General features: G+C 40.2%; 1 protein-coding gene across 2 annotated transcripts; it reads right to left on the bottom strand.

Annotated features, from left to right (window-relative positions):
- Positions 1-27: 27 nt before the first annotated feature.
- On the bottom strand, positions 28-10,693 carry LOC135510971 (ectodysplasin-A receptor-associated adapter protein-like). Of its 2 annotated transcripts, none has more exons than XM_064932335.1 (6): positions 10,403-10,693; positions 4,557-4,615; positions 4,125-4,167; positions 3,946-4,016; positions 1,834-1,882; positions 28-1,627 (listed from the first exon to the last, which is right to left on the bottom strand). In XM_064932335.1, exons 1-6 carry the CDS (start codon positions 10,458-10,460, stop codon positions 1,239-1,241), a joined length of 669 nt encoding a protein of 222 aa, XP_064788407.1. In that variant the 5' UTR covers positions 10,461-10,693; the 3' UTR covers positions 28-1,238. The 2 variants fall into 2 exon arrangements, with proteins under 2 accessions (XP_064788407.1, XP_064788408.1); XM_064932336.1 differs by having other exon boundaries at positions 4,557-4,611; positions 10,403-10,427.
- Positions 10,694-11,925: the final 1,232 nt, after the last annotated feature.

Here is an 11,925-nt window from a genome sequence, read left to right as displayed (position 1 = left end):
ATAATTTATTGATGATTGACTATAAATTATACTGTAATTGACTACAGCAATATGTAACAGTATTATATTACATGGCAGGTTTGAATTCCTGTTTGATTGGATATTCATCACTGAAATTAAAACAAACATGAACCAAGTTGATATAATCATCACACACAAAGAAAGCTCAAACTTTCATGGAAGACTTCCTATAGTAAACCTTTTTTTCGTTACTTGTATTTTCAATGCTTCCGTACCTGTAGATTCCCATTCATTGCGCTAATGCGAGTTAGCATTGATTCGCGAAACTACCGCTAATGTCCTTCATACTGCACGCAGACATACAAATGGTATCCAAGAGTTCAACTGATGCAAGAATCTCACAGTATCCCTTAAATAGTATTTTAATTGACATGATTAAAGTAAATGATGATATGAGGATATGATTATTTTTTTTAAACGTGTTATTGATGGAAAGTTAATAAGATTAGCAAGAATATGCATAACATCTAGCTTTTATTTGCTTCAAGTGGGGTTGGGGAGAGGAATTGGAACCACATTCAATATAAAGCGTAAGGGCAAATTCCTAATTAGTATTCAAACTGTAGTGAAATTGAAAAACACAATCTCAGCTTCATCAAACTATCCCAAAATAATCAAGACTCAATAACTATGAATACGAACAATACATTATTTGGAGATTATTCCTATTTTTATGAGACTATAATGACCAAAACGCAACACTGTCATCTTTGCCATATGATATATACTACATTGATTCTTATCATGGTCACTGTTCTAAAAAAAATACAATTGATGAACAATTCACCCTTTTAATCTCGTTCTCTTTTTCCCACCTCGCCTTCTTTTTACGTGCTATGTTGGTTAACACAGCTCTACTTTTTATGCTCTAGCCACCTCATTATTTTTGTGGGTACACCAACACTTGAACACACAATTCAGAGAATGAGGAACAATTCAGAGAATGAGGAACCTTTTGAAAAAGAAAAGAATGTGCCGGTTGAGATAATCAGAACTACAGTATTGGTAACAAGTACAAAACGACAATTAGTCCCATTAAGTCCTCAACTCCACAGGAGTCATAACATGTGATCCAGTTGTCTTTTGCACACCAAATCATCTAAAATCCAGGAACCACTGGTTGTTAAATAAATAGGCTTCTGATAACAAATGGTCCAAGTCCCTGTTGTCATTGCTAATTCAATAAAGTGGATAGCGATTAATGAGGGCATATGTGATTAATGAGCATTTTGCCAGCGTGAGGGCCAGTCGTTCTCCATCCAGCGTTGCAGAAGCCGCAGCACATCAATGCGCTGGTAGACCCGGCAAAGTTCGGTGAGCTCAGTGACGGTCTTGTGGTTGTTGCGCAGCAGGAACTCTTGTGTGGGGCTGTGGCACATTGAGCCCTGGGTCCGGTGCTCCAGCAGAGTCAGCTCATCATAGCTCATACCCCAACGGCTCGCAAAGTTCTTCCAGTTCTTGACAGTGCAATGATTTGGATCCAGTTTAAGACGCAGTAAGTCAAGCAAGTCGTTGTCATCCATTAGGTCACTGATCTTTGGAGGTGGAGCTGAGCAGGTGCACTTCTCACATTGGTTGTTCAAGAACTGCAGCTCCTTGGGGAAGTCTAAGGGGCAAGGAAGAATGGAATTACCAACAGCCTTGGAAATATATAGTGCACATGAAAATGATTAGTCTACTATTTTGGTACATGTACTGTATGCAAATGTAATGCATCTGTCTTGAAAGATGTGTTGCTATAATCTATCTACAACATGTGCTTGGAAATGTTGTTTAGGGGTATAGTATATATCATGATAAAATGAAAATTACCTGGTGAGATGGAGCCTGTGCAGATGCACTCTACACCATCTTTCACTGGCTGTACGAGGTTGGATAAAACAAAACATTACATTCAGTTCTATTTATAGAGAGGAATTAACTACGATATGATTCAGAATATCTTACAGCAGTGGTTCCCAAACATTTTATAGTCCTGTACCCCTTCAAACATTCAACCTCCAGCTGCATACCCCCTCTAGCACCAGGGTCTGTGCACTCTCAAATGTTGATTTTTTTTTGCCATCATACAACTAATAATAATCAATAATTTAGCTCTTTATTTAACGATCTTACATATGAAACCTTATTTGTTCATCAACAATGTGAATAACTCACCACAGGTTAATGAGAAGGGTGTGCTTGAAAGGATACACATAACTCTGCAATGTTGGGTTGTATTGGAGAGAGTCTGTCTTAAATCAATTTCCACACACACATGCTAGTGAGGGCCGAGAATCCACTCTCACATAGCTCACTCAGGTGCTTCGCTATGTCACATTTGACATTGTCCGTAAGCTTGAGATCATTTGCACACACAAAAAAAATCATACAATGATGGAAAGACCTGTGTTGTCCTTGTTAATGCAGACAGAGAAGAGTTCCAACTTCTTAATCATAGCCACAATTTTGTCCCGCACATTGAATAGTTGCGGAGAGTCCCTATAATCCTAGATTCAGATCACAGGCGAGAAAAAACATCACCCAGATAGGCCAGTCGTGTGAGAAAATGGTCAGTAAAGAAAACTTTAAGCTTGTCTCTCAATTGAAAAAAAATGTGTCAATACTTTGCCCCTTGATAACCTGCACACTTCTGTATGTTGTAAAAGCGTTACATGGTTGCTGCCCATATCATTGCATAGTGCAGAAAATACACAAGAGGTCAGGGGCCTTGCTTTAACAAAGTTAACCATTTTCACTGTAGTGTCCAAAACGTGTTTCAAGCGGTCAGGCATTCCCTTGGCAGCAAGAGCCTCTCGGTGGATGCTGCAGTGTACCCATGTGACGTCGGGAGCAACTGCTTGCACGTGCGTTACCACTCCACTATGTCTCCCTGTCATGGCTTTTGCACCATCAGTACAGATACCAACATGAGTAGCAGCTACGTTTGGCTACATACGGACCATTAGTGTAATTCCCGCGAGAGAGTAATGGTTAATGTGATTGGATGTTAATTATTTGACTAGGCTACCTGTATTTGACATTGTGTTTGTCAGGATTTGGCCAGGGTTGTTCCGGGTTTTGGTCACTAGATGCCCCCATTGTGCTTTTTGACCTTATGTTTTTTCCCTTGTTCCCCATTATTATTTGCACCTGTACCTCGTTTCCCCTGATTGTATTTAAACCCTTAGTTTCCCTCAGTTCTGTGCTCTGTGTTTGTATGTTAGCACCCAGCCCTAGTGTTCTGTGTTTTCCTGTCGATTCCGGTGGATGCTCTTGTGGAATTCTGTTTTTGTTTTTGAGTGTCTCTTGAGGCTTTTTTGTGCTATTCCTACCACCTTTTGGATTTGCCATTTTTGTATTTAAGGACTTCTCCTTTTTACTTTATTAAATACACCGTCTTAAGTACTGCTGTGTCTGCCTCATCTTCTGGGTTCTGCTGACTATTCGTGGCTCAGTTGGTTAAGTGACTGTTTCTCACTCCGGAGACCCAGGTTCGTAACCGGGTCCTGACAGTGTTGTTATTTCGCTGAACACTAGATGGTTTAATTGAATGTTTGGCAGTGAAACGAGGCATATAAAACATGTGAATCACATTTTTATTTGCAATACCTGCCTTACAGTATTCTAATTGATAGTATTAAAATAACACAACCTTTTTAAACCAACTCACAAACCTTTTCCTATACGGAAACAAGCGATCATTCTCACTCATTAAAACGGTCTTGTGGTTTTGACACCAACCACTAGTTCCAGTTACAAAGGCTCAAACATTACAGACCAGGTCATGACATTTTCAGATGCTGGCTTAGAGGTTGGAGTTATCTTTAGTAATCTACAGTTTACAGGAGCATCCTGTCAAGGCTCATCACCACATTTTCACATTAATATGAAACTAACACAAAGAAACTACACTATCTCAGTGTAAGTGAGCCCATCACCCACCTGTCTTATTCCGTCTGAGAGAGGTGTAAGGTAGCCAGGTGGCATGGACCTCAGCTGCAGTGTCACTGTATCTGGAAAGGACAGATCGAAGGTATAGATGAATATTGTACTTTCTCATCAGAGGCCCTAGAAAGGCACATCAGTTGTGAGAACAGATGTATTGAGCTTAGAGCACCAACCTTGAGGTTCTGTGACTTGGACTGGATAGTTGGACTTCAAGGACTAAGAGACAAACACACATGTTCAGCTTTGCTACAAAATGACACTTATGGATTCTGATCTTTATAGTGATAGAAATATTTGAAGACAGAGAGATAGCAATTAAAACACTAACTGTGGAGAAAAATTATACTCTGTGTTGGATAGCAAAAAAGTGGCTTGTTGCAACTTGCTTCTATATTAGTCCCTGGGCGTAAGAAATCCCAGCATAATGTACTCAACTATGGTTAAATTACATGGCTATTTTCTGAAAACATGGCTTTTCTCAGTCTACTCAGACTGAAGAGTTAGCACTCGTTTTGTTCTATTCTTTTGAAATTAGAAAACGTTCAATTAAATTCAGATTGTACATTTCTTAACACTAGTTTGTTTCTGATGATAGACGGCCATACCATTTCTGCCATGAAGCTACTAGTATCTGTGTCCTCCACTGGTTCAGAGATGATTCTATCTGTCAAGACAAAACAGGGATATTACATGAAGAGAACAATGGAAAGGAACATATTGCAGATGTTATATATAATGATGGCTGATGGAAATGATGGAATGCAGTTTTTCAACAAAGCAAATATCAGAATGAAGAGGATATATTAAATCTGAAATTATTGATTGTCCTGGGGCCTGATATAGTGGACATGGACACACATGGATGAGTTGCAGATGTACAAAGCCCTCAATTTTGGCTTTAAAACATACAGCTAAGTCGAACTGACAAAATATAGGAAACACCAACATAAAGTGTCTTAATAGGGTGTTGGGCCACCACGAGCCAGAACAGCTTCAATGCACCTTGGCATAGATTCTACAAGTGTCTGGAACTTTATTGGAGGGATGTAACACCATTCTTCCACTAGTAATTCCCTCATTTGGTGTTTTGTTGATGGTGGTGGAAAACGCTGTATCAGGCGCCGCTACAGAATCTCCCATCAGTGTTCAATTGGGTTGAGATCTGGTGACTGAGACGGCCATGGTTTACATCGTTTTCATGCTCATTAAACCATTCAGTGACCACTTGTGCCCTGTGGATGGGGGCATAGTCATGGTAGCCAAAATAATGGCCTACTTAGTATTTTTATACATAACTCAAAGCATGATTGAATGTTAATTGCTTAATTAACTCAGGAACAACACATGTGTGGAAGCACCTGCTTTCAATTTACTTTTTATTCTTCAGTTGCTCATCTTTACATTATTTTGGCACTTACCTGTACCTCTACAAGGTCATTCAGGCTTCCATCAGTCTGCATCATTGTAATGCTATTGTATGAGACCTGAGAGCTCCAAATAAAGAGCTGCTCTGACTTTTCTGGCCTTTCTTAGGTTACATTCCATGAAGCTGACACTCACTTTGGCTTAGATGGGAACATTGGGTTTGTAAACACATTCAAGTGAACTAAAGACCATTTCCTATAGCTACATTAAGTTAGTGACACAGTTGAAACTGTGCCAGGCAAAGATCTCAAATGAAAACACGTGGGTGGACTCACTTCCTCGAACCAGAGACAACATTTTCAGGGTTCTCCTAAATTGGTGACGTGAGCAAACATATACACACAAACTGATGCACCGTATCCAATTTTACCACAGCAAATGTTATTATAATGGAGCTGTAAGGTCACTCGCACCAGGGGCCTGTCAGTCTGATTGAACATATCACCAACAAGAAGGGAAATTTTGTCAAGACGTCAAATAACTACTAAAACACCCTCACGAGTTTTGATTGAACAAAATTATTTTCACATATTCTAGTCATAGATCATGGTCCAGAAACTGTGATAATTTCTGTGCAGGCTACAAACAACTTAATTGGCACACACTGGTTCAATTAATGTTGAATTAAATTACATTGAATCAACATGGAAGACGTTGAATTGACATCTGTGCCACGTGGGAAAAGAGTACATATTGCAGTATTTTCTCAACTGTTTCCTACATGATTATGATGACAGTGAGACAAGAGAGGACCTGCCAGTTACCTCTCCAAATGCCAAGCTCTCAGTAAGATCAATAACAGCAGAAGAGTTAGTGATGTTTTATGCAGTGTCACTGTAATAACCATGTAATTGCTGTTGCATACATAGAAAGAGTCTCATTCTAGGCCTGCGGTTGCAGAGTTATGTACAGATCCTTTGGTAATGCATACTCACTCTACCTTGCTCCTTATTAGTGCATGCAATGCTGAGACACATCAGCCCCACATCCCCTACTCATCAACTATAAGCAGAAACCCAGCTCATCTCAGTATTGTTTCTGCTGCACAGGGAATGCAGAGACATGTACCTACTCGCTCAGGAAAAAGTTCAAGAGATGAAATATAAGCCACATCATAATAACGTTAGATCCCTCGAGGCCATGATTCCACAGAGATGAACCTAGATTTTCTCCTTTTTGACCACCCATGCCTTTGCTGCTAAGATAAGTCAAGTTTTTAAACATTTAATCAGATCGTGTAACGGTGCATTTGCTCGGCAGTGACAAAGGCACACAAATGGCTTGAGATGAATGGCGTGCTAATACCTAACTCAATCCATGCAGTTTCTATCTCAAACACAAAGATGGACAAATGCCTTGTTGCCTCGTCTATGCACGGTGGATGATTGAGGGTTGTGTGTGTGTGTCTGTGCTGGAAAACTCAAGTTCCACCATGCTCAGCACAAAAAATAAGTTCTGTGATTTGTTGAGTGAGATGAGGTGTACTTTGCTGACCTAAAGCCTTCGGCTGCTGTAAAGGCTTCGGCTACTGTAAAGGCCTTGGCTGCTATACTAAAATTGACAGCGCAATAGTAAGAAATAATAGAGATCTTGTTCTTCAAGACATGCTGATGAGGACAACGTTTCAGTATTAAAAAAGCAAACATTTTTACGAAAGAACCAGAGCATTGTGCAGCAGTGGGGTATTATTGTTCTGCTCATTCAAGTGAAAAGGCATCCTCAAGACCCAACAAATATCTGTTCAAACAGATCACAGAGTAAATGTCATTCATTTGCATGAGCTCAAGGGGTCAGCTCACATTTTCACACACCAAAACCACCATTTACATTTGCAAACATTATTGATTAACCATTTAAAATCATTATAGATTCACAGTGAAAACCAAACATATAAAATGTGGGGTTATATTTTTTACAACATTGACATTTAAAAAACACAGGGTGTCCAATGTCTTAAATTTGAGATAGCATAAAACTGTTATGTTTAATCACGTTAGTACAGTTTGGCATAGCTTAGGCCTACCCTTCTCACTTTTATCACTGACAGAATTTTATATTTTCCAACTCCCACACATCTTATACACCCACTGAGAGCAGTGGAGGATACTCAGATTAGGAAGAGGAGGACTATCTTCCTCAGTGAATTTCAGAAAAATTCAAATAGTGAAACATTAAAAAAGTTAGCCTTTTTAGACAAAACTATACTAAATATATTCATGTCACCAAATAATTGATTAAAACACTGTTTTGCAATGAAGGTCTAAAGTAGCCTCAACAGCAGCTAGCTTCCGTCCTCCTCTGGGTACACTGACTTCAATACAAAACCTAGGAGGTTCATGGTTCTCACACCCTTCCATAGAATTACACAGTAATTATGACAACTTCCGGAGGACGTCCTCCAACCTATCAGAGATCTTGCAACATGAACTGACATGTCCACCCAATCAAAATACCAGAGAATGAATCAAGTACTGAAAGCATAAGCTACAGCTAGCACTGCAATGCATAACATGTGGTGAGTAGTTGACTCACAGTTTTGAAAAAATGAATTTCTTCCAAAATTAAGGAGAAGCGAGAGAAAGAGCTACGTAGCTATATTTGGTTGTATTTTGTCTTACTTTCACTTAGCTAGAGAATGCAGTGAACTTGTTTGACTGTTATTAGGGGCATATTCATTCCGCCAAATCTGTTAAAAAATATTTCTTAAACAGAACGAAACTGGGATAAAAATACCTGAATTTGTCCAATAGAAATTCACATTTGCAACTGTTGGACTAATGATTACTCCCTAGATCAGCTAGATGCAGGCAAGAGTGTGCAAGGCAGTATTGAATGTGCCACTGTCTGTCACCTTGATTACTCAAAATTCGCTGTTGTAAACTTTCATTCCTAGGCTATGTAGTAGCAACCTTGTGATGGGTACAAAGAAATTTAAAGTGTCATGTAGAAGCCTAAACCTATCAATCTTACATTGAGCTGGGTGACAGGATCTATAGACAATCACACACTACAAAGGGAAAACCACCCACTTCTTGCTTCCGGACATTAGCTTCAAGATGTCCACCATTGTTCCTCTACCCAAGAAAGCAAAGGTAACTGAACTAAATGACTATTGCCCTTTAGCACTCATTTCTGTCATCATGAAGTGCTTTGAGAGGCTAGTTAAGGATATATATATATATATATATATATATATATCCCCTCTACCTTACCTGACACCTTAGACCCATTTCAATTTGCTTACCGCCCCAATAGATCCACAGACGATGCAATCGCCATCGCAATGCACACTGCCCTATCCCATCTGGACAAGAGGAATACCTATGTAAGAATGCTGTGACGATAGCTCGGGAACCTGGGTCTGAACCCCGCCCTGTGCAACTGGCACCTGGACTTCCTGACGGGCCACCCCAAGGTGGTGAAGGTAGGAAACAACCCCTCCACTTTGCTGATCCTCAACACACGGGCCCCACAAGTGTGCGTGGTCAGCCCCCTCCTGTACTCCTTGTTCACCTATGACTGCATGGCCATGCACGCCTCCAAATCAATCATCAAGTTACCAACAACAGATTACCAACAACGATGAGACAGCCAACAGGGAGGAGATGAGGGCCCTGGGAGAGTGGCGTAAGGAAAATAACCTCTCACTCAACGTCAACAAAACAAAGGAGCTGATTGTGGATTTCAGGAAAAAGCAGAGGGAGCATGCCCCTATCTATATCGACAGGGCCGCAGTGGAGAAGGTGGAAAGCTTAAGGCCAAAAAGATCATCAAGGAAATCAACCACCCGAGTCACGGCCTGTTTACCCTGCTAACATCCAGAAGGCGAGGTCAGTACAGGTGCATCAAAGCAGGGACCGAGAGACTGAAAAACAGCTTCTATCTCAAGGCCATTAGACTGTTAAATAGCCATCACAAGCCAGCTTCCACCCGGTTACTACAACCCTGCAGCTTTACACATGGACTTGGAATCACTGGCCACTTTAATAATGGAACACTTGTCACTTTAATAAATGTTTAAATAATGTTTACATACTGCTTTAATCATCTCATCTGCATATACTGTATTCTATTCTACTATATTTTAGTCAATGCCATTCCAACATTGCTCAATCTAATATTTATATATTTTTTTAAACTCCAGTATTTTACTTTTAGATGTGTGTGTATTGTTAGATACTACTGCACTGATAGGGCTAGGAACAAACATTTTGTTACACCCACAATAACATCTGCTAAATACGTGTATGTGACGAATAAAATGTGATTTGATTTGAATGGAATATGAATGACAGCCAGCCAATTTGCTGTAATAGAAATAAGGCCATGCTCATAATTTTTTTTAATCATCCTCCCTCACCTTAAACTGCACCAACCGCCACTGACTGAGAATAAGGTGCAAGTCCCTTACAGTCATTGATACAGGAAGGGATTTTTTTATGTTTGGGGAAATGCCAGTTGTGAGAAGAGAACATTGAAATGGAACCAATAAAATGCAAGTTCTCTGTTATGTCAATACATTCTTACAAGTAAGATGTGGAAATATGTATTAATAAAAAAGTTCTTATAGCCTACATTTAAAAAAACAAATCAAAAGGACATTCCAAATTTACAGTTAGACTGTCTGTTTGTAAATTAGTAGGTTGTTCAAAAAGCACACAACCCACTGGGGAGAGACGTCATTCAACGTATATTTTTAACCCACATTTCCCCGTTAGGCGGTCATTGTAAATATGAATTTGTCCTTAACTGACTTGCCTAATAAAGTAATGTGTTGGGTGAAAAACTACGTGCATGTCTTTATACAAATGAAATCAGTTTTCCACGTTGAATTGTTTGTTGTTGAAATGACGTGAACACAACGTTGATTCAAACAGTTTTCGCCCAGTGGGAAGATGTAGATTCAAACATGCGTTAAGGATGACATTCATCCACAACCAGTAAGAAGCCTATAGATAACATACCAGAGGACCATAAACGACATATCTATATAATTTAAACATTTTAAATAAAAGTGCAGACTTACCGAATGGCTCCTTAAACGCCTTCAAGCTATTCATCTTGACACAAATTGACGTACACATAAGAGAAAAGTCCGTTGCACCTAATAGTAAAATGACAACGTCTGATAACAAAATTGATGCGGAGTGGCGATACCACTTCGGCGACTGAGTACGCGAGACTGAGCTGAGGGGGTGGGAGGTTAAAGATGATGTAATGATGATGATGCTCAATAGTAGAAAAAGTTCAGACTTCAATCATATATGCCTCTTCTCTGATCAGAAGTGTCTCATGTCGAGCGACTTCCCGTACACAATGGAAGACATGTCAATGGAGGCCGAAAGACCTGTCTGGAGATTAACCATTTAAGTTCCGCCATTACTACATGACCCAATAACTTTCCTTAGCCGAGGCGATGCTATTGAATACTATATAGCCAAGGAATTATATACAATCGTGGCCAAAAGTTGAGAATGACACAAATATAAAATTTCACAAAGTTTGCTGCTTCAGTGTCTTTAGAATTTTTGTCAGCTGTTACTATGAAATACTGAAGTACAATTACAAGCATTTCATATGTGTCAAAGGCTTTTATTGACAATTACATGAAGTTGATGCAAAGAGTCAATATTTGCAGTGTTCACCCTTCTTTTTCAAGACCTCTGCAATCTGCCCCTGCATGCTGTCAATTAACACTGGGCCAAATCCTGACTGATGGCAGCCCATTCTTGCATAATCAATGCTTGGAGTTTGTCAGAATTTGTGGGGTTTTGTTTGTCCACCTGCCTCTTGAGGATTGACCACAAGTTGTCATTGGGATTAAGGTCTGGGGAGTTTCCTGGCCATGGACCCGAAATATCGATGTTTTGTTCCCAGAGCCACTTAGTTATTACTTTTGCCTTATGGCAAGGTACTCCATCATGCTGGAAAAGGCATTGTTCGTCACCAAACTGTTCCTGGATGTTTGGGAGAAGTTGCTCTCGGAGGATGTGTTGGTACCATTTTTTATTTATGGCTGTGTTCTTAGGCAAGATTGTGAGTGAGCCCACTCCCTTGGCTGAGAAGCAACCCCACACATGAATGGTCTCAGGATGCTTTACTGTTGGCATGACACAGGACGGATGGTAGCGCTCACCTTGTCTTTTCCAGACAAGCTTTTTTCCGGATGCCCCAAACAATCAAAGGGGATTCATCAGAGAAAAATTACTTTACCCCAGTCCTCAGCAGTCCAATCCCTGTACCTTTTGTAGAATATCAGTATGTCCCTGATGTTTTTCCTGGAGAGAAGTGGCTTCTTTGCTGTCCTTCTTGACACCAGGCCATCCTCCAAAATTCTTCACCTCACTGTGCGTGCAGATGCACTCACACCTGCCTGCTGCCATTCCTGAGCAAGCTCTGCACTGTTGGTGCCCCGATCCTGCAGCTGAATCAACTTTAGGAGACGGTCCTGGCTCTTGCTGGACTTTCTTGGGCGCCCTGAAGCCTTCTTCACAACAATTTAACCGCTCTCCTTGAAGTTCTTGATGATCCGATAAATGGTTGATTTAG

The sequence above is a fragment of the Oncorhynchus masou genome, chromosome 23 (assembly GCF_036934945.1).
Source record: "Oncorhynchus masou masou isolate Uvic2021 chromosome 23, UVic_Omas_1.1, whole genome shotgun sequence".
NCBI lineage: Eukaryota > Metazoa > Chordata > Actinopteri > Salmoniformes > Salmonidae > Oncorhynchus > Oncorhynchus masou.
Note: the sequence above shows the minus strand (reverse complement) of the source record. Positions and strands in the feature narration are given on the sequence as shown.

Excerpts from the sequence above, each read along its gene's own strand:
- LOC135510971 (XM_064932335.1), bottom strand. The coding sequence starts at position 10,460 with ATGTGTACGTCAATTTGTGTCAAGATGAATAGCTTGAAGGCGTTTAAG. Across the intron at positions 4,616-10,402 it reads GGCGTTTAAGGAGCCATTCG|ATAGAATCATCTCTGAACCA; the intron begins GTAAGTCTGCAC and ends TTGTCTTGACAG. Across the intron at positions 4,017-4,124 it reads CCAAGTCACAGAACCTCAAG|ATACAGTGACACTGCAGCTG; the intron begins GTTGGTGCTCTA and ends TGTCCTTTCCAG.